At 39.2% G+C, this 22,517-nt stretch overlaps 2 protein-coding genes across 2 annotated transcripts; both read right to left on the bottom strand.

Annotated features, from left to right (window-relative positions):
• Nucleotides 1-587: 587 nt before the first annotated feature.
• On the bottom strand, nucleotides 588-11,649 carry DR1 (down-regulator of transcription 1). The gene is made up of 3 exons (XM_033067897.2): nucleotides 11,358-11,649; nucleotides 5,920-6,083; nucleotides 588-2,715 (listed from the first exon to the last, which is right to left on the bottom strand). Exons 1-3 carry the CDS (start codon nucleotides 11,575-11,577, stop codon nucleotides 2,569-2,571), a joined length of 531 nt encoding a protein of 176 aa, XP_032923788.1. The 5' UTR covers nucleotides 11,578-11,649; the 3' UTR covers nucleotides 588-2,568.
• Nucleotides 11,650-13,988: 2,339 nt separating this feature from the next.
• On the bottom strand, nucleotides 13,989-22,496 carry LOC116999887 (retinol dehydrogenase 8-like). Its single transcript, XM_033066948.2, has 6 exons — nucleotides 21,239-22,496; nucleotides 19,979-20,140; nucleotides 18,564-18,743; nucleotides 17,417-17,510; nucleotides 15,555-15,738; nucleotides 13,989-14,662 (listed from the first exon to the last, which is right to left on the bottom strand). Exons 1-6 carry the CDS (start codon nucleotides 21,333-21,335, stop codon nucleotides 14,429-14,431), a joined length of 951 nt encoding a protein of 316 aa, XP_032922839.1. The 5' UTR covers nucleotides 21,336-22,496; the 3' UTR covers nucleotides 13,989-14,428.
• Nucleotides 22,497-22,517: the final 21 nt, after the last annotated feature.

Raw genomic sequence — 22,517 nt, 5'->3', positions numbered from 1 at the left:
ATTTAAGAACAGACACATCCTTATACATGTTTCTTGTGAGACAAAGTAACAATACAGTTCACTAGCCACACATCAGGGGTACCATAAATTCAGAAATGTGTCTTCACTGAGCAGCTCCCACATGGAAGCACAACAGCAAAGTCATACAAAATTCATTTGTTGAAAGATCAGTGAAGATTATCCCTGAAAGTGCCAGAATTTATTTTCATACTTGGGGAAGAATGGCTGAGTAAGTAATCTCTAATCATGACTATCTACATGAAATTAAATTCTTACTACCTCAGCCTCTGCCTGTGGCCTTTCACTTTATGAAAGTATTTCAGCAGGGCTTTTGTACAACTTCTCAGGTGCAGAATGTCAGGTTATAAAAATATATACATACTAAATTCAATTCCCAAGAGGAAAGAGAGCAGGTCAACCCCAGAAATATTGTTTTCAAGCAATAACAGTCCCAGTACACAACAATGCCATCCAACAGCACTCAGGCTGTAAAGACTTGTAAGCCAAAACAAAAACAGGGTTTAAATAGTCTTTTTTCTTTATAAAGGAAATGAAGAAGACAGACTGTTCATTAAATATAAAAGCAATTTTATAAAAACACATCAGAATTTTATTGCTTGAAGAATACAGCATATGAAAAAGCACAAGAATGTCCAAAAAGAAAGGTCACAAAAATTCAAACATTACACCATACATACCAGATGCAGTAAAATGTTAACCTGATTTCTGCATCAGAAAAGAAAGGTGTGAAAATATACCTAGTATTATTTAGAAGGAAAAGACTCATTTAAAATAGAAAGTGTGAAGGTGTTACAGTACAAATTAGAAAAGCCAACACTGCACATTAACATTGTATCACTAGACTAGATTTTCTACCTTTGGTACTTAAACCTTTACAGAAAACCACTTCCTCAGTCAAACCTTGCCTAACATATTTTATGTAGTAACCAGGATTTTTTTTTTCTTTTTTAAACTTAAAACATTCAAACAAATAGTCTTCTGAGTTTTCACTGCATTACTGCTTTTAAATTCATGTTCACATTTATTCAATATGCAACTTAATACATCTCAAATTTAAATCAAAAGTCACTAAGTGACTGAGATCTGAATACATGCCAATTGTATCTTGCTCAGATCTTTACATAAAAATGGGCCCATCATTTGCTGTTTGCATCCTTATGTAAACAGACTGCTGCAGCCCTCCTCAAGAATTCTAACTAGAGTAACTCGCTGAGGACGTAAGTTATAAAACCATCCACATTGTTAGAGAGCTATGGGGTCATCTACAGAGCAGCATGCAAGTGGCTTTTCTAGTCTGCTCAGATTAGTGTACCAGAAGATATGCCAGTATTACTTCAAGTAACACATTAAAACTCAGCAATGGACACTACTGTGCTTTATTTCAACACAAAGGACAGCTGCTCATCCATTAAATCAACAGAACTATCAAAAGGACAAGTACATCATTTCTGTTTCGTGTATTGCTGCTGATTACTCTTGGGGAATGGTTTATCAGAAACCTGGACTTACCTACAAATCAATCTGAGTGAAGAAAATGTTGTTTTTCAACAAGGTATCTCAGTAATCCAGTGGAAATCTAGTCTGGAGAATGTTAGCATTATGCTGACAATGACTAATCAAGGTTAAATAAATCCTCTCTTTTATGACAAACATGCTGTTAGAGTCAGCTTTTGCCTTCTTGGGCTTGAATACTTAATCCCTCCCTGTCACATCAGCAGAACAAACAATTTTGTTTCTTTAAGTTCCAGCTTTATATTTCAACAATATGAATAAATCTGGACTACAAAATACCATCAACAATAGTTAACATTAAACTGGAGTGAAGTAATAGAAGAGTTAGTTCTTCAAACCAGGCAGTCTTTGAAGTGAAATACTCAGTTAGGACTGTCAAAAGGATGTCATAGTAAAACCATGGGTTTATTTTTTTTCACCCCTATACAAAAAAAATGACTGAATTTGTACAACTCCTATTAAACATACCTTTTCCTAGCTTGGTGAAAATGTATCATTTTCAAATTTTAACAAGTCTGGTATTCGAGTATATATAATATTTATTGCCATTATATCCTCATTTTAAAAAGAACTAAGAATTCAGACTCTTCTATGCTGAACTCTACTTTTTTCCTGTTAACAGATTATGTCTACTGTACCACTCCCCCAAAAAACAATTAAAAATTCTAAGTAAGATTTTATAGTTTAGTTAAAAGGGAAGAAATGCAAATGTGGATTTAGAGCTTTTTGTATAAATCTCACTATATTTTATAAACATGTTGTTTATTGTAACACTGTTTATTGATCAAATAAATGACGCACTATCTAAAATTTCCATATACACCATTAAAAATCGAAAGTTGATATGATACTGAACCTTAAATCTTCAAGAGTTCAAAAAAGACAGTTTATACATGTACAGCACACAACAGCAGACACCCCTAGAATACCAACTGCCAGTCCACGATGCATACAAACTTACAGGTAAGCATTCATTTCACTGTTTTCATTGTGCAGGAAAAGTATTTCTTAGTAAGACAACTCAGCTGGTGATTCTCAGATATCATCTTCATCATCTTCATCCTGAGAAGATCCTGCCTGATTGGATGCACTGGCTGAGGCAGCAGCGAGCTGTGCCTGTTGAGCTGCTTGTTGCATCTGTAGCCATTCCTGCTGTGCCAGTTCTGCTTGCTGTTGTCTAGCCTAGAGACATGAATTTAATTGTTAAGGCCATACATAGCTTGTGAAGGGCCTCTAGAACACATTCTCTTTAAAACACATTTTAATCTATACCTGCAGATTCCTTTTTTATATTTTTTTTATTAATTGCATATGCAAAATGACACTGAGACATACCTTAATAATTTGTATCAAGAAGTTTATATATTCTCTCTTCCTCTGAAGACACCACTGTTTGGAGGCCTTACACTTACACAAACAACAGACAGAAACCAGTGTACTTAAATTCCACTGTAAGGACTGTGCTGAACCACTAACTAATGAAAAATTTAACTAAGGCAAAGCAAAGGAAACTTTAGACATCAGTTCAAGGGATCGTAACATTTAATCACAGTTCAGAGATGAGAACAGCACTGCTTTGTTGATTACAAATAACACCACTTCCAATTATGAAATCATCCAACTGAACCACAGAGGCACACATTATCACAAAAACAAAGCAAGCCATTATCTTACTTTGCTAAGCAATCTTTGCAAAACAGAGCAAGGTCAGGTCTTCTCAAATTCAGGTATGACAACTGAGGATGGCTTTGCTACAGAAAGGTACTGACTTCTGAAAAGGACAAGAGATTCTACCACAACATTTCAAATAGTTGACTGATGACTCTTCATTTTTCTGTCCAGGGTTTTCACTTGTTTTTTGGTAACTCCTGTTGATTTCAGCAATATACTAATCGATTGTGTTGAAGTTACAACTTAAATTTCTATTTTGAGTGAACATTAAGAAAAAGTTCTCAAAATTAAAAAATTTCCACTTTTTTACTCTTCTATTTTCACAAGTCATCACTAAGACTATTATAATTTCCTTTCTAATCCTACTGTACTCACTGAATTTTCCTATTTTTCTCCAGAGCATCAAATTTTTTTTCAGTTTCACAAACTACAAGATGCCAAAAGATAATGTAAGGAAAACAATCAAACCTTGTTTTCCAACTTAGCAATGTGAAAAAATGAGGAGTGTTCCCTTATTATTACAAAGTGTCATATTTTCCTCTGTTCTATCAGTAAAAAAAATACTTTAGAGACGTAGAAATCTCTTCTCAATGAAAACTTTCCATTATTTCAAACTTCAAGTGGTAGCACAGTTACAAGGGCTAGAAAACAATTTAAAGACATTGTAGAGTTTTAAAGGAAAGGCAGCAGCATCTGTCCACACAGGAAGGCACATATATTTATCAGCCAGCAGACAACAACAGGGCTCCCTAGTGAGTCTGTGCAGTTTACTGAAGTTTACTGTACACTCAGGGCTGACACACGTGCATGCTCCAGGAAACAGAGGCTCAGCACTTCACACTGGATGCATCACTTTGTCAGTGCCCACCCTCACTGCCAGTCTGTAATGATAACACTTCACCATTTCAAAAAAGGGAAAAGAGTTCCATTGAGTTGGACTGACCAAGAAGCTCTAGAAGCATTTGGTAAACTTAACTTATTTCCTGCACAACTCCAGTGAGGAAATCTCAAAAAACTCCCAAATCTATGAAGACCCTTGTCTTGCACAAAAACTTAGACATTAATATTGGGATATTCATATCCCTGATTTCAAATACTTATAATTATCCAAGACAGATGTGTCAAATATTCATAACATTAACAGGTAGATATTTTTAAAACAGAGCAAGAAGTCAGTGTAAGTGTCATGCTCTAGAATATTAAAAAGATTAACACAAATAAATAAGCATGCACTTGTGTAACTATTTTTAAGACTAATTACAGTACCTCCAACAGCACATCACAGCTACTATTTTTGAAAACTGAGACTGTCATCCTTGAATCTAAGTAAACATTTTCCATATTACCAAACACTATTTTTAAAAAGCATTCATACAATCTTGTCAAACTGGCATGTGTTGTCTTAAATTAGAAGTTAAGGCACAATAACAGAATTTTAAAAGAATGTTCTTCAAGTTGTCATTCCTTAGACAACGTGTGGCTTGCATAAGGAGGTTCCAGCATTTTTTTTGTTATTTATTTTTTTCAGTGATACTCAGGAGCTAGTACTCCCTTAATACACCTTGTTTTTTCTGCTTTTTTATTTTGTGTATCACACTGAGTTACTTGCACAAAATAGTAAGCAAAAAACAGGTATCAAGCTGCCTATTTGTAAATTTTACTCCAAATCCAGAAGCAGCCATATTGGTCTTTCTAATTTAGTAGCCAAAAAAGAGTTAGGCAGATGTGACTTGATCATAACTAGTTCACTGCAATAGCTACATGGTATGCTTAAATTTTAAATGCCTTAAAATTCATCATGCAATAAAGATTAAAGCAGTTGGCACATCATAAGATGACAAACAACAGCTTCAGCAAGATAAAAGTATTGCAAAGGGGAGAGAAGGTCACAGTAATCAGACATTAACTGAATAAGCATTTTCATCAGAGGAAATCAAAGTAAGCAAAGTGAAAAAATAAGACTGGCCTTGGTTAAGAGAAAAGAGAAATACCAGATAACTTTCCCATCTCTTAGTTTATAGAACAGTCTTGTCAAACTAAGAGAGTAGTCGAGAGAAAGATGGTGTGGAAAGATAAATAAAATGGTGTTTTAGTGAAACTGGGAGATGTTAAACTGTCTGGGAAAGCTGGAAGGGGGTAAGGCTGGGATGGAGGAGAATGTGTGTGTGTGTGTGTCAGTACACTATTTGAGGCAAATGCTTTTTCCATGCCTCAATGGCCTCTTTAAAAATTCATGCATGAATTCTCTCAATTATAGTCTTGCCAAGAATAAAGTTTCTTTCCAAGTATAAGAAATAACATTTCTGCACTGATGGACAGAAACAGAAGAGCTATTTTCACTTGTTAATGCTTCAAAATGGGTAATTTCCTAGAAACCAGCCGTTATTCTTTTACTTCCTCAACTAATTCTTAATGTATTCTCCATGATAGACTGGAAATACTCAAGTAGCAGCAAAACCCCATGCTTTTTAAAGTTAGAATATGAAATATGGTCACATACAAAATCCTGTATGTCAAATCACAGAAGTATCAAGTAGCAGCCTCTTGTTGACTTCACATTCCCCAATTCAAACAGGCCAAGGCCAATAGCATCTTAGATGCCACAACAATTCACAAGGAGAGGGATATTTCTTGAGGTGTGCACATGTTTGTGTGGCCCTGGACCTGCAGTATTAATTATTCCAACCTCATCAGGACAAGCATTGCTTCACTTACTTGTGCAAATAATTCCTGTTGCTGCCTTAGTAGCTCTTCTTCCGGAATGCCGAGGTTCTCCAAGCGTGAACTGGCCTTTCTTCTTTTTAGTGCTACTGTTTTGCATTCTTGTAAGACATCTTTTACTTCACTGATATAGGAGCCAAACCCCAAACTTTCTAGTGCTAGAAAGAAACAGAGAGAAAAGACATTGTTTACCTTTTACAAAACTTCTGAAAATAGATATTGGTTTGTTTACTTAAAAGGAAAAAAAAAAGTAAAACATTTGGTAACTTTCCTATCATCTGGTGATAAAAATCTCTACTCCTAAAGAGATCTGACAGCTGTTTTCCTTCTCTCTTCTGCTATGTCCTTTAAGAATAAATGTTTTTAGGCTGAAAAAAATTAAGGTTTGTCTAGTACAACCAAAGAAGTTTGCACTTGCAGAGGATTCAGGGCTTCTAGACACACTTTGGTAGAGACAGGCATTATTCTACAAAAGATCTATTTTCCCCATCTTTTCTATATCAGAATTGATGTAATTTATACAGCTAAGAAGTCTTTCCTATCTGAATTTTCTCTCAGAGGTTCTACCTTCCAGTTTTTTCAAGTCTTCAGTAGAAGGTAAATTAGCAAGCTGTAACAGAGAAGTGATGGATGTAAAATTATCACAGATCTGTAAAAAAGGCAGGAATAAATAATATTATGTTGGGTTGCTGCATTTTAACTTTTGTCTTTTATTATCTAAATTCCTATACATAAATGCTATATAAAGCTATATAAAGTTATGTATAAGCTCTTAACTGTTTTATTTCTCAAGTGAACCCCTTGTATTTGTCTCCACATTAAAATGTATTCAGAAGCTAAAACCTTGCCCAAAGAAATCGGTAGAGCAGCTATATCTTGCACCAGCAGGTTTTTAAAGAACACAAAGCATAGCAGAAAGGATCATAAAAACCCAGGTAGCACATGTGACAAAATGCAGTTTCCTCATGCACCATTTACTATGACTTGCCTCCACACACACCCAAAGTGAACCTATTACAGAATACACTGGAAACCTTACATAAACCCCAATTATACTAGAAACAAGTATCACTTCAATAAAAAACATAGTTAATTTCCAGCATTTACACAATTCAGAGTTTACAATACAAGAGTTGTTTAAATTTTATCTTAATTTCAAACTTTTGTGACAAGGTATTTAAGAAATAGCACTAAACTGCACAACAGCAATTAACAACTTGCTATAAACAAGATCTTACAGTAACTTCAGACAATATTCTAACACTAGTTTTGTAAGCAACATTTTCCTAGCCATAATTACAGCAGTATGACACTGTATCATAATCTAAACAATAAGCCAAAGGCATTCTCTAAGTTTTCAGCTTCCAACTTTTACTAAGGGAGACAACTCACACACTGTCTTCAACAGGGCTGTGGGTGCTGCTCTCTAGTCATACAGCACTACCTTCCCTTTAACAGAGAACACCTGGCAAAGGAATTCACATAATGCTTAGTTCTTAAAAAAAAGAAGTTAAAAGATAAACTGATTCAGAGATAATCAAATTACTCCAGAAACAGTATGCCAGTTCAGCCTTAGCCCACACACAGACACTTCTTCCAATTAGCCCACAGTTTCTAGGAGAATTATCAAAAAACTTCAGAAACTTGTTTCATCCAGCCTCAGCAGAGAGGAGGCAAATCCATGTCTCATAGTCCACAACTGGTTATCTTAATACTCTAAGATATTTAAGAACTCATTCAATTTTAAAATGCAAACAGTATATACAGTAAACTTTTCAGTCATACTTTTTAAACCAAACTGAAGAAATCTACAAATCTAACATCACTAAGACAAACCATCATGGCAAAACCAGAGGTGTTGGTCAAAAGACCAGGGCTGGCAATCCGCTGCATCAGAGTAAGAGCAACTACTAAGTCTGAAGTCAACAGCAAGATGTGTTTTTACAGAATTTTTACATGGTCCTTAAAAGAAAATAAATTCATGTAAAGAACTTACAATTGTGTATTGAATATAGCACAGACACACAAAAAAATACAGTTCAAAACCCCCATGTGATACAACCAAGACAGATTTTTACAATTATTCCATATAACAAAGCTATGAAGAACCATATATGCATCATAAATCTACTACATCAAAATTCTACTGCCTGTGAAACAACTTACAACATTTACCATCTTCTTGAAGCACATCAAAGCTTACAGAACACATGAATGGAAGGAATATGAATCCCTTTATACCAGCATGGTGCTAAAATGTGGGACTCTATCAGAGCTGTATTTCATCAAAACTCAAAGCTTTTCTACTTTTCGAGTCTTAAACATACCATCCTACCCAGATTGCTGAAAATTCAGTATCTTCCTGAGGCTAGAATTATCCCACCAACTGTAAACAGCTGAATTCCAAAACAAAGCATCTGGAGGGGAACACAACTCATATTTACAAACACCAGATCCTTTCCCCAGTTTCCTCCTACTCTCAATGACTGCATGAATGTGCAGGTCTCTGAGTAATTAGTGACACATAGTTAGCACTACCTTCATGTCATAAAATCAAGTCATTAATATCTAAGAATTTCAAATTTTTATGCTCCTTTCGAAGAAAAAAATAACTTTCAAAATAAAACTCCAAACATGAACAGTTGTGTGGGATATTTTTTAAATTAAGTGATAATATACACAGTCAGTATCCTAACAGTCCATGCAAAGAAGCTACAAGATTTGACATCAATTCACAGCCTATCTTACTGCACAACAGTTCCACGTAGACCAAGTAATCAAAATAACCAACTTCATAAAAATTGTCATTTTACAAGTCATCATTTTCAGGATTCAACAAAAATTTCATTTCTCAAAAAACAAAAAAAGCCTGCTTTGTCACAAGTCATATAACACTCAAATGGTTCTATTTTCTGTTCCAGGATGGAAGAACATTCATTTGCTTACTAGAGCTGCACAGCTGGGTTCCTGATGGTGGAATTCAACAATAAATGTGGAGATCTCCACTTACAACTATTACATAGCCTTAAAGCTTTTGGGTACCCTCCAGGAAAGCTATCTTGCATTTTTTTACCAGTAGTGAGTGTTGGCATAGTCTGAGAACATCTATCAAATCAGATCTCTAATGGGATGCCAGAAGCCTCTGCTTTCCCTTCCCTGTGCTGTTGACAGCACTGTGCCAGTGCTACCACACAATAAAACACAGCAAGGACCTCATCTATCTGAAGTATAACCCAAGGGTAGAGAGGTCTTGCTCAGCACATGGCTACACAATCACTCTAGCAGTGCAGCAAAGGAAGGGGTGGCTCAAGCACCACTGTGCTGAACTAAGCACAGTGACCAAGCACAGTTTCACCTCTAACACAGTCCAGTGGCAGTGTCACCAACTGCAGAGTGCCTCTTCCCCTTCTTCTGGCCCAGCAAAATACCCTTCCTGCTTCTTGTGTCCAATCTACCAACTTCTTGTTTACAGCCCCAGTCAGCCAGCAAACTCACCTGAGAGGAAACCCTGCTTGTCCTAAATTCTCAAAAGCCACAGGATCAGTTTTATTTGCAAGTCCAAAAAGACTCCTCTTGGCAGAGCCTTGTGCTTAGGCTGGACCAGGTGTGATGTGATGGCCTCGTTTGACTTCTAAGCATTCAGAAGGAAAAAGATACTTGGATGGCCACAAGAAACAGATTCCAATTGTCTCATTTGTTAGCATCACTGTCATGAAGCTGCATTAAGAAGCATTCAAAATAGCAAGTATCTAGAATGTATGAAGATGAGTGAAAATGCTGAAATGCTCTACCCATACACACAATCACTGTTTCCAAAACTGGCAACCGAAACCCTCAAACCTCACAGAGGGATCATCTGCCAGCTGACCAGCATCTGAAAGGAGCTAATAGCAATTATAGCTTCCTTAAACATAAGCACAGCAGAAAATCCATTCCATCTCTAGAACATTACAAAAATTGATACACTGCAATATTTTACTAGAAAGCAAAGATTTAATTTGAAAATAACTTTTCTTAACTCTAAGATGTGATAACACAAGGACACACAACCCAGCAAAATACTTGGCATGGGACCATCTGCTTCTGTTATGCACACTCACTTCACTTTCAATTTGTTTTCCAAAAAACCCAGATTAAGCCCAGGACAGCAATAGGTAAAATCTTTTCTACAGACCACCACTACCTGGGCATAAAACACTTTCATAAATAAACCCTTTATTGCCCTCAGCCTTAAAGATCATGTCTATTCCTGTGTTAAGAACTAAAATGTTTTTTGTGGTGACTTGAAGAAACTATCCATGTATTAAAGAGTATCACACCTAAAGTATGCTTCCATGTGCAAGCATAGGGCTTACTTTACATCCTAGGCTTCTGTGAAAGAGCTACTTTGCTAAACTTTCAAGCTTACATGTATTTCATTTAACATTAAAGCTCATACATGCTGCGTATTTTCTTCTGCTGCTCATGACCCAGTCAAGTACTTGAACCTCTTCTGGTAAGCAAGATAATAAATTTCAAGCAAACTAAACTTTTTTGTTGTTGTTCCAAACGGCAAATATTGCTTGAAAAAATCATACAACGATAACATTTTTTAAACTAACTTGATACCATCACAGCCCTGAAAATACCTCTACTAGAAATGCTGCAGTTAATATCTCTACTAGGTAGCTGAGTAAAGTACTCTTTCACTACTGCTGCTATAAATTTGTTTGCAGCAGACACTGGTATCAACAACCCTGGCTTAAGAAGCAAAACAAATTAGTTCTGACAAAATGCAGACTTCAGGATGAGGCAAGAAAACTCCTTATTTGCAACAGAATTTAACGAAAAACAAACGAGACAGAGAGAGACTTCGCCTCTTATTCAAGCAAGCAGAAGTGCAAGTCAACAGCACAGAAAGATACAAGGGCATAGGTCACGTTTAAATGCTTTCTGCAACAGATACGAAGATCCAGCATTAAACAATGAGATCGTAAGGCCAGCCCTAAAGACATATACTCTTTAGATTCCAGACAAGACTACCATGGAATAAAGTCTGGGCCCCACATAATCAATCTCCAGCTAGAAAGACATTCACTATATTCAGAATCTTAAAACACGCTGCTTATCCATTGCCAAAAAGCAGACCTCGTTTCACAGGTACGAGGAAGAGATTTGGTGACTTCACTCAGAGCATCACAGGCTTCTCTGAAGCACAAAACCAGAGCTGGTCCTGAGCACACCCAGCAGCCGCTCTAACCACACAAAGACAAGCTCTCTGGCAGTGCGACCGGCAAGCCGGACAATACACGCTTCTCCTCCACACCCTGACGAGACTCTGCCTTTTGTGTTCTCCGTAGCTGCAAAAAACCGGAGAGGAAAAAGCAGCAGCGGGACAGGAGCGGCTCACAGGTGCCCGACCCGGCAGCGGCACAGTGCCCGCGGAAGCTCACCTTGTATGACATGCTCCGGGGAGATAGTTTTCTTCTCCGATTTGTTGCAGATCTCGTTGGCCTCGGAGGAGATGAGGTGGATGAACTCAGTGCAGCAGTTGACCACCAGCTCCCGGGCGTCGTTCGCCACGCGGACGTTGGGCAGCGTCTCTTTGATCATCTTGTTGATGGCAGCCCTGGGGATGGTGAGGTCGTCGTCGTTGCCGGACGACGAGGCCATCCTGGCTGCGCTCGGCTCACGGGCTGCGCTCAGCGCCCGCGCGGGGCTCCAGGGCGCGGGGACCCGGCGGGGGCGGGCGGGGCCGCGGGGGGCGACGTCGAGGAGGGGCGGGGGACGGCGGGGGCCGGGCCGGGGGTCGCTGCCGGGCCGGGGGGTCGCGGGGCCGGGAAGCGCTGCTCGGGCTCAGGGCTCCCTCGGCCGCGGCGCCTGCCACTGCCGCCTCCGCCACATCCTTCGGCCGCCGGCGCCGCTGCCTTATGACCAGCCTGAGGGGAGGCGAGCGGCGGAACGCCCCGCGCGCGGCTCGGCTGGTCCCGGCCGTGCGGCGGCCGCGAGGCGGAAACGCTCCGACTCCGGCTCAACCTGCGAGGACGGCGCTTCCGCCGGAAGCCGGAGCAGCTTCCGCCGCCGGGAGCGCCGGAAAGGCCGCGGCGCCACGTGCGGGCGGCGGCGGCAGCGGCGGCGAGGGGTCCTTTAGCCCCTCCCCTACCCCGGGAGCTGCGCTCGGGCCCCCCTGCCCTTCCCCTCGGTTCCGGCAGTAGCAGGGGATGTGACAGCCCCGCCAAGCATGTCCCCGAAGCAGGACGGGCTCGGCGCTTCATCCGCAGTTTATTCACGATATGGAGACAGGGCTGGTTTTCCTCGGCAGCCATCTGTTACACTGTAATTTCTGAGTTCATTCACTCCATAACCAGTAATGTGAGCGTTGTATGAGAGAATTAGCCAGACCACGATAGTATCTGTGGAAGGCCAATTAAACCCACAGTGCTGGTCTTGCCTTGCTGTGTGCCGCAGAGCAAAGAACTGCCCGGGAATGCAGCCCAGCCCGAGCTGCAGGCCAGAGACAGCCACAGCTGAGCGACACTGAGGGGCTCCTGACAGGCCCAGTCCTTCTGTGGATGTCTGTCCAGTTCCCTCTGCTGACCCTCAGCTAGTGGTGAGGAGATCTCGGGCTGCAGAGGGGCGATTTGCCAGGCTTCCTTCAGCCCCAGCAGCACTCATCTGTCATTTAATTCCTGCTTTAATTCCTGCTTTCTCCTTCTGTCCCCACCCCTGCCATCCATACAGGCTCCAGACACCCGGTGCTCGCAGGAGGTGTGAGTTAGGAATGTGCTTGGGGCCTCCGGCTGTGCCTGGGGGCTGCTGCGGATGCCCTTGTCCCCTCAGTCCCCTGCCTGCTGTCCCAGGGAGGTCCCTGCGTGCCCCTGCCCCTTGAGCCTCACCTAAAGGGTCCCAGCTGCAGAGCGAGCCCTGCATTAGCTGCCGTGTTTGGTACCCGCAGGAGCTTTGAGCTCCCCAGGGGAGAGGCAGGGCAGGGCAGGGCCGCTGCAAGTCCCAGCATGGAATTACATTTTGGCTCTCTGAGACAGCATTGAAGGAAAGACAGTGCCTGCATGATGAGTGAGCTCCAGCTGGGCGCTGGGTGAGACAAGGCCAGCTGCTGCAATGTGCTGAGGAACTGCCGCAGGGAGCCCGAGGGACTCCCGGCCTTGCCTCAGCTCAGGGCAGCGCCCGGCGGGAGCAGCTCAGGGAACGGGAACGCCAGGCAGGAACGGGAACGCCAGGCAGGAATGGGAACGCCAGGCAGGAACGGGAACGCCAGGCAGGAACGGGAACGCCAGGCAGGAGCCCAGGGAACGCCAGGCAGGAGCCCAGGGAACGCCAGGCAGGAATGGGAACGCCAGGCAGGAACGGGAATGCCGGACAGGAACGGGAATGCCGGACAGGAACGGGAATGCCGGACAGGAACGGGAACGCCAGGCAGGAGCTCAGGGAACGCCAGACAGGAACGGAAATGCCGGACAGGAACGGGAACGCCAGGCAGGAACGGGAACGCCAGGCAGGAGCTCAGGGAACGCCAGGCAGGAATGGGAACGCCAGGCAGGAACGGGAACGCCAGGCAGGAACGGGAATGCCGGACAGGAACGGGAACGCCAGGCAGGAACGGGAATGCCGGACAGGAACGGGAACGCCAGGCAGGAACGGGAATGCCAGGCAAGAACAGCACTGCAGCCTCGGCTCTCTGCTTGGCCTCAGCCCACTTGGAGGACTGGGCTGAGAAAATACAAGGGAAAAGACCTGCTCTACATGGTAGAATTTTTGTTTAACACGTTCTTATTAGGATAGCTTGGAACAAGGGGGTTCCGTGTAGACACTGAAGGTACTGAAGGCATTTAGTGGATTGACAATACTTTGTTTTCAAAAAGTAGTACTTAGACAGTAAGAAGATATTTTAAGATGCTTTAAAAAACCATTTTATTGTTCACTAAGTGCAATATGCTAGTAACCATTGCATATAAAGGAAGTATTCAGAATATTATAATAAATATATATGAATAATAAATATTCTACTTGTTACATTTTAAGATTGATGAGACTTTCTCTTATGTTGCTGATAAATAGATCTGACTTGTGGAAATGAGAATGCCAGTGTGATTGAGGGATTACTATACTGATTCTATCCTAATAAGTAAAAACATATTTTTATGATATTAAGAATCAAAATAGTTTGCATACTGTACACCTCTCAGTGTGTATTATATTCAAGTAAGTGAAGGAGGTCAGGTTAATACTGAATACACAAATATCAGTCAATGCTCATGTTCCTAATAAAACATCTCTGGAAAAAGCAAACACTAAACAGAATAAAACTATAGTTAGAGGATTTTAATTGCAAGGTTCTGCAAACTGTAACATTCAAGAGATACACATTAAAATGGATACCTTAGCTAAGCTCAAACAAACATCTTGCATGCCTTTTCATAATTACAGAGCAAAGGCATTTGAATAACAACATACTGTGTCATCAGTAGCTACAAGTAATTCCAATTTGCACTACATAATCTCATACTTATTGTGAGGGTTTTCCCAGGTCAAAGCTCTTTCTGCTTCTCCACCGTAGCAATTTGATGAAGTTGAGACTTGCACTGAAGACTTTGTCATGCTGAAAAACCATTTTGTAGAATATGTCAATGGGTAGATCTCCATTTGGATCTGCATACTTCAGAGTTGTCATTGGAGTATACAAGGTGTTGGTCTGATGGCGAAAAGGTGGATTTTCTGCAAGAATTATCTTTACTGTATGCTGTAGAGAAAGAACAGAATTTTAAAAGAATCTTTACCAAGATAGTAAAGTAAAAACCCAATTTTCAGTTAAACTGTGGAAAAGTAGAATAAAGTGCGAGAATTATGTAAAACCCTGTATATAGTTTTATTAGAACATCATAAGAAATTCTTCAAATATTTAAATGCCATAAGGAGTATTTCTTATTTGTTCTTAGTTCTATTTCTGTTTCTCTATACCACAGTGATAGCACCTGACACCTTAGTATCCTGAGTAGTCTTCCAAATTATTGTGGGCTTATGTGCCCATAGTAGGTAGATCCTCTCTTCTGCAGTTCACTGGGAAAGGATCAGGACAGCGCCTTTTGCAGCAAGATCTGGAAGTCTTCAGTTGACACCAAAGCTATTTCTTACCAGCAAATACCTGAAATCATCATCCCCTCCCACAGCTTGCCTAAACTTGTCTTCCTGCAGAAGCTCCAAGCACCAGAAACATCCATGATTCTTTATTGTGCCTTGGTGGCCTGGAATGGCTGAGTGAACTTCCCTTAGTGGAGATGAGTGAGATGGAAAGGACAGAGCTTTACCAGTGTTGGGAATCCAATGCAGAATATTCAGACTCCACCAGAGGATGTAAAGGGCATCTAATATCTCAGTGGTATTTAAATTACAATTCATAGTTGTCTTCAATACTTCAAAATGAACATTCTTTTAATATTTAATAGACTTTTGTTTAAAACTCTGAAAATTCTTTTGAATTTTTAAAAAAGCTTTTCATTGTGCATATTATGTTTAATTAAATCAAATGCTTCTACCAGAAAAACCCACCAGCCAACCACTGCACTCCTAAATTACAAAAAAAACCAAACCAAACCAAACCAAAACAAAAAGAAGATGAATTTTTTATAAGTTACCTCTGCAACATCTTCAGCACTTTGTCCCAGGCTCTGGAAAATCTGTTTGTAATTTTTAAGGTAAATATTAGTAAACATCTCAGCTGTTTCTTTATCTGCGGCTGAAAGATCCATTTTCATTCCATCTTCAAACACTTTTCTTTCAAACTCTGTAACCACTGGGCCTGGTTCAATCAAACTTAACCTGTTTAAAAAAAAACCAAAACAAAACAGGTTAACTGATTGTTGACTATCCTCCATGGAAAATACACCCCTCAATCCTTCCCCAAAAGGCACGTTGAAGAGTAGCAAACAGTATATAACTGTACCTTCTGTAAAGGCAATCCATTCTGCATTACTGTCCTGCTCCTCCTACTCATCCACAAACAGTAACAGAAATCTGCAGTTTATTTTCAGAGAACTGCTGTAACTTAATTGATGACAAAACTGAGTGCAGTTGCTGCCTGCTGTCTCGAAGCTGTTGAATCTAAGGGTGATTTATTCACAAGGACTTACCAGATAATAGGAAAAATAATTAATGGATGGTAACAAATTCATTACTTTCTGGATCAAATCCTGCATAGGTTTCTTTGTTTCTCATGATAATACTAGAAGTAGCTGGAAGAGATGGGGGGGAATTGCCCAAACATGGATTTTCTTTGTCAAGCTGCCTATGTTATATAATTTAAGATCCCACCACTATATAGTAATAAAATACAATATAGAGATTTTTACTGTGGATAGACAGATTTTGGAATGCTGCTAAATCTGAAAGGTTTTTTTTGCCCAGTAGCATATTAAAGCAAATCATTGAAATACAGTTACTGGTCATTAGTAATAACACCCAGCCACTATGTTTATCGAAACACTCTTTGGGATTTGCCCTCTTACTAGAGGTCTTCAGGGGATGTTCTAAAGGCTCTTCTTCAGAACTCAATCAAGCTATTGACCTTCACAGCAGAATTCCAGATACTGCTGGAATGAAAGCCTTTTGCATCACTCTTCCTGTTGAATTTTTCCTGTTATACTTCCTTGTATAACCTCCTTTTTGCTGTGTCTTACACTCTTGAAATCTCATCATGAATTGTGGTATATCCTGTGTATCAGTACATTTACTTTAAATCCCTCCAAACTTTGCAGAGCAATATGCACAATCACAGTTCCATCTCTGAAATTCCACAACAGCAGCTTTTTTTCCACAAGGCCTAAATGCTGAGACACACAAAGATGCAATGGACATTTACCATTATTGGAGTCTGCACAAAAAATAGGACCAGAATTACGTGAGGGGGAATATACATGTAACAAATCAAACCTCAAGTTCCACAGAAGAACAGGACTGGTCTCTTAAATACTGTTTAAAATGTTAGGAACAGTACACCACACTTCTCACTTTCCTCCCACCCCTCTTCATTACAGGTATCTCACCCTGTGTAACATTCTGATGGATTTGCACTTGCTCAGTCTCTCTGGTGAGCCCTTGAACTTTTTTATCTGTGAATTTCCTAAGAAGGCCATCATCCTTTCTAAGGGGAAAGATCACATGTCGATGTTATAATTTTATTCCTGCGATATTGTATGTAAGAATCTGTTTTGAGAAGCGTTACAGGAACTGCATTTTATCCAAAGCTAAATAGCCTTTACCTGTTCAAGAGAAAGTTTTTATTTTAACACCTAGATCTTTTTATTTGCTTAGCTATTTCTATGCCTTTTGTGATGTACAGTATTCAAGGGCTTCTCAGTCTCTTTAGCAGCAAGCTTTAAAGATTTTTTTCCTACCTCTGAATATATTTTAAACTATCCAAAATGCAACTGACACCAGTGGATCAATACCATTTACACCAGTGGATCAATGCCATTTACACCAGTGGATCAATACTTACTGCAGTTTGAACTTGAGTGCTTGTATAGCTAAACTTTCGCAGAATCCTTCCACAGCAAACTTAGATGCAGCATAAACATCATTAAATAAGATGCCTGATGGTACAAACAAAACATCCTGAGAATGTGATTTCATCCAACATACTAATAATTTGATTTTAAAAACTCATGTATTTTCCCAAAATTTCTACAGTCTTGCTGGGAAAACATTAGAAAAATCCTTGTGTACACTGAATCTAAGTACTAATTTTTGCCTATATTCTCAAAATTGCTTAGTCTAGCAAAGATGCTTGACTAATCTTTTTCCTCCCCCTAGCTGATGCTGTGGTCTCCTTGGATGATATTTTGTAGTCTAAGATATGAAAGTGTCAGTACATATAATACCATCTGCATTATTTATCAGCAAGACTTTAATAGGCTCTAGATGAACACAGAGGCTGAGTGTAATGCAGGAAATACAATTATGCAAGAGTCCAGCATGCATCTGAGTGATTTAGAAAAAGCACTACATCAATCCATTGAGGTGAAGGGTAAGTGTTGTATTAAAATACCAGTTCTTGGAGTCTGATGGAGGACCCTTGCTTACCAGAATAATCCAGGTAATACCAATGTCACATTTATAATAAATTAAAAAAACCCGAAAGCTAGCCAGGAGGGGGCATGAGAGTAGGAATATCATCATCTGTCACTAAAATTTGACTCTTGAGTGTTGTGAGTTGAGAAACTTTACAAAAAGGTGGTACAGTTGTCCAGGATTGGATTTATTCTATTATTATTGTGCAGAGTGTAGTAAGTATGCTTGTCTGTTCCCCTAATTTTTTCCAAGAGGAAAGAGAAAAGTGATGCTAAGCCCTATTTCCCAGATGATAAAAATACAACTTTTTTTTTTAATTATCGTTTCAGTTAAAACTCTAAAAAAATTTACCCTGCAGGTTTTGTTGTTTAAATGCTGTGAGAGTAGCTGTGTTGTAGCAAACTACCTGGATGCATAAAACCCACCAGGTGCTTTTTGTAGTTGGAACTTCAGCATTAAAAAGCACAAGAGTCAGATATGCCAGCTCCTACTTTTTTTTTTTTCCTGAAAAGAGGAAGGCTTTGGATTTTGAGCACTGGACTCTTAGTTCAAGCAGACAGAAAACCCAACTTTACCTTGTATTCCCATAACACTGCTTATTATAACTATATGCCCACTCTTTCTCCTCTTCATGTCAGGCAAGATCTCCTTCAGGAGTCGAACCAGGCCAAAGAAGTTGGTGTCCATCACTGTTTTCATTTCCTCAATGGTCTGACATTCAATAGGTCCAATGAGCCCCATTCCAGCATTGCTCACTGCACAAAATGGGAGACAACAGCAAGCAAAAATCTCCATAAACTTGTTACTGGAAAGCATTTGAAAGGAATATAAGGATTAAGGGTTAAATGATCCTAAATAATCCTTAAAGACAGGATTGAAATATGTTAGCCACTAGAGCTTTCCAAATACATTTGACATTTCCATATGTCTGTACTTTTACTTGTGCTTTTAATCAAATTTAAATTATCTGCTATTTTGCATTTTAATTAATTTATTTCTGATTAGTCCTTTTTATAAAAAATATAAAGGGATTACAGGAAAATGAGTCAAGAACTACTTGTATTTTTTATAATTCAGTATTAAGAATTGGAAGCCACTTATGGTCAATACCCATAAGAATGAATAGAAATCTTCAAAAAGTGATAGACCATGCCATATTTTGGTCTGTTTTTTGTTTTATTAACGTTCATACATCTTCAAGAGGTAGTATATCCCTAACAAAATAAACAAACCAACCAAAACACACAATTCCATTGATTTTTATTTTCTCCTGGATATTTGTAAGTGGGGAATGATGATGGGACTGGCATTCTGCTCTAGAAGTAGTACATCAAATGAAGAGTGTAATAAATTTTGCAGAAAGAGTTGTTAAGCACCGCTTTAATAATTAATCAGAAAAAAAGTCCAAAGGTAAGATTTAATAGCTGATGGTGTAAGCATTTCCACTAAGATACTAATATTTATTTTTAGCAAAATCATATGAAAACACTTGTTGCTGAATTATTTATAAAGTACAATTTAAATTCTCAATACAAAAGACAAATATCTTTTTTTTTTTTTTTGCATTTGTTCTTTCACTTGCTAATTCCCAATGCTGTTGCTTTCTTAGTACAGGCAGGTGTTACCTTCATTGCAAAAAGGGCTATGCTTCATCAGTAGGGTGGAAAATCTTGCTCATGAAGGCACCAGTTTAGGCAAAATTTCTCATATTTACTACAAAAATGTATCATTTTATCCAAGACACCTCCCTGTGATCAAGTTTCTTCTTTGTAAACAGGGAAAACAAGCTGCCCTTCTTCATGGAAGCAGGGTGAGATTTAATCCATTTATGTCTGCACAAAGTCTTAGGAATCTTGAACCAAATGCACAATGTAATTATTGTTACTTTGACAATTTAAAAAAATACACTAATGAAACTTCTCCAGGGTACCTGAGACAATGTTTTATAGAAATCTGGTATCTGTTCATAGCACACACATCCTGTACTTGCCTAGGACATCAATCCTCCTGTCAGGGATGCTGTTCACACAAGCTTTAATAGACTGTTCATCACAGACATCCAGTTGTTTAATCTCCAGGGTTTTGCCCAGCCTCTGACCTGCAGCTTCCTCCAGTGGCTCTTTCTTGGCCAGGTTTCTCATTGTGGCATACACTGCAACACACCAGAAACAACACCAGAAATAAAATCTGCACTGTGACAGTCTTACTGAGAAGTATTAAAGAGCAAAGCTTTTACATCCAGATCTTAAATATCAGTGATAGAAACCAGATATAAACTAAAAGTTAAAAGATTCTATTTTTGACATATTTTGTCATTAATTTCCCAGTCTGGTTCTCAAATCTTCAAGAAATTCAAAAGAATTAGATAGCTATGTATAATGAAGAACATGCAGTGCATAAAGATACTACTATTACCAAAATATTAAAAATAATTATGCCACTAAATTATTTTTAGGTACTCAAAACCCAATTCTGGATTCCAGATATCGTTTTTTTCTTTTTTTTAATCACCACCACAATATTTAGCAGGACAACCATCACTTTATTAAAAAGTGGAAGACATAATTGTTTAGGTTGAAAAAATGTCTGCTTTGTAAGCTACTGCTTACAAAAGTTATTATTGTAGCTTAATTACTCAGAAAGCTCTAGATCTGCATCCCATCAGTGAGCAGTAAAATACTCTGAGAGACTGAATTGCTACAGATTTCTGCATTCATTTTGCCCTCTATTTTCAATCATAGCAAATACCCTGCTTTGCAGCAATAAGAGAAATCCCAGCCCCTTTGTTCATCTGCCTACACAGGCTTGGAATAATGAAATGAGCTTTAAGGAAAAAAATTGCAAATTTAGAAACCATTTACTTAAGTTCATTGCTTTGATCTTCAAATGGGCATGGGCCTGTATAGGTACAGATTTTAGCAGCCAGAAGCAAAGCTGATCACAGCTGTGAATGTATACCCAGAGCAGATAATACTAGAGATATTTCCAGCTTTTTGTTTTATACTTCTGTCTTTTTTCGTTGGCTGTATGTGTACACTGTTTGGTTCCAATTGTTGTTCCATTCCATTTAATGTACAGAAATATCAACTGCTTACAGAAAACAGTATATTTTCACTGTATTTTCTTAATAGTAGAAGAGGAAAACAAACCAGAAACAAGTCGCCAAACTGAATACAACCACCTGTGAAATCATAGAGAAAAAAACAGCACCAACTCCAACAGTATATTTTTATAAAGAACAGACAGTTACCTTTAAATCTTTTCTGTTCATCTTTTGCCATTTTTACAGCTAATGCCAGTCCAATTCCTGAGGAGCAGCCTGTAATGAGGACATTTCTTCTTGCCATTCTCTTCACTGAGTGGTGCAATTCTTCAGAGAGGCAACAACATAAATGTAACTACAGCATAATGGGACTGGCCTTTAATAGCACCTCCACCTTTCCTGAGTCAACAAATCTGAAAATGCACACCTGGACCTTGCATGATTAAGGGATAATCTCCAACAAAACAAAATAGAAGCAGATGCTCCTACATGTGCTTATAATCTGCATTATCAAAACTGATTAATACAGAATTTGATTAATCTATAAACTGAGGCACTTGTAAGTGATATGGATTTTTTTTTAATAGAATAACCAGCTTGCACAGTACTGGCAGGAAAAGCTTTGCCACAATTACAATTGGTCTGTAGTGGCAAGTCCTCCACTCACATCTATGGAAAGTAAACTGCACGCAGAGTGGGATCCCTCTGCTAAAGCTCTTCGGAATTCCTGTAACTACAGCACCCTCCTGGTTCTTTTGCAACAGACTGAGGAATGGATTTCTTCCCTGATGCCTTATTATTGTAAGAGTCCAAATAGACATTACAGAAAAAAAAACCCAAATTGCAAAATGGGATGTGGATTCTGAAAGAGGCAAGTTGTTGGACAGATTCCTCACATTTCCTTTTGGCAGCTTTCCCAACCAAGAACAGAGAAAGTAAGCAAGTATGCTGCAGCACAGAACTGACGTGAAATGTTGAACAGACCAGCTTCACTACATTCTTGCTAAGACTAAATCTCTTCCAACACTTTTGATTCTGCAATTGACACGTCAGAAATTTAAAAAAAAAAAAAGAACTAGCCTGATGTCTAGGTTTTGGAGAAAATATTTTGCATGTAAACTGTGGATTAAAGAGAGGGGCATTTGGGCTGGCACATCAGTGCAATTCATGTTAAACATACACTAACTGTAGGCATACTACATTTGGGAAGAAAAATCAGTCCCTTGTTTCTGTCCTGAGTGACAGGAAAAAGAAGGACCGTAAGCAACTAGCCTTATGAAAAGCATTCAGCTAATTGCAATGCCATTATACACAGTAAAATATTTTCCAAGATTCAACAACCCCATGTAAATGCAACACACTTCAGAAGAATGAACTTAGTGTTCCAGGATTTACATAGATGCAAAATGGTTAGTAACTCAAGAAAAGTAAGACTACAGAAATATTTAACTGAAATTATGTTTCTGAAAAGTCCATCCTTTCCAAA

The sequence above is a fragment of the Catharus ustulatus genome, chromosome 9, assembly GCF_009819885.2.
Source record: "Catharus ustulatus isolate bCatUst1 chromosome 9, bCatUst1.pri.v2, whole genome shotgun sequence".
Lineage (NCBI taxonomy): Eukaryota > Metazoa > Chordata > Aves > Passeriformes > Turdidae > Catharus > Catharus ustulatus.
Note: the sequence above shows the minus strand (reverse complement) of the source record. Positions and strands in the feature narration are given on the sequence as shown.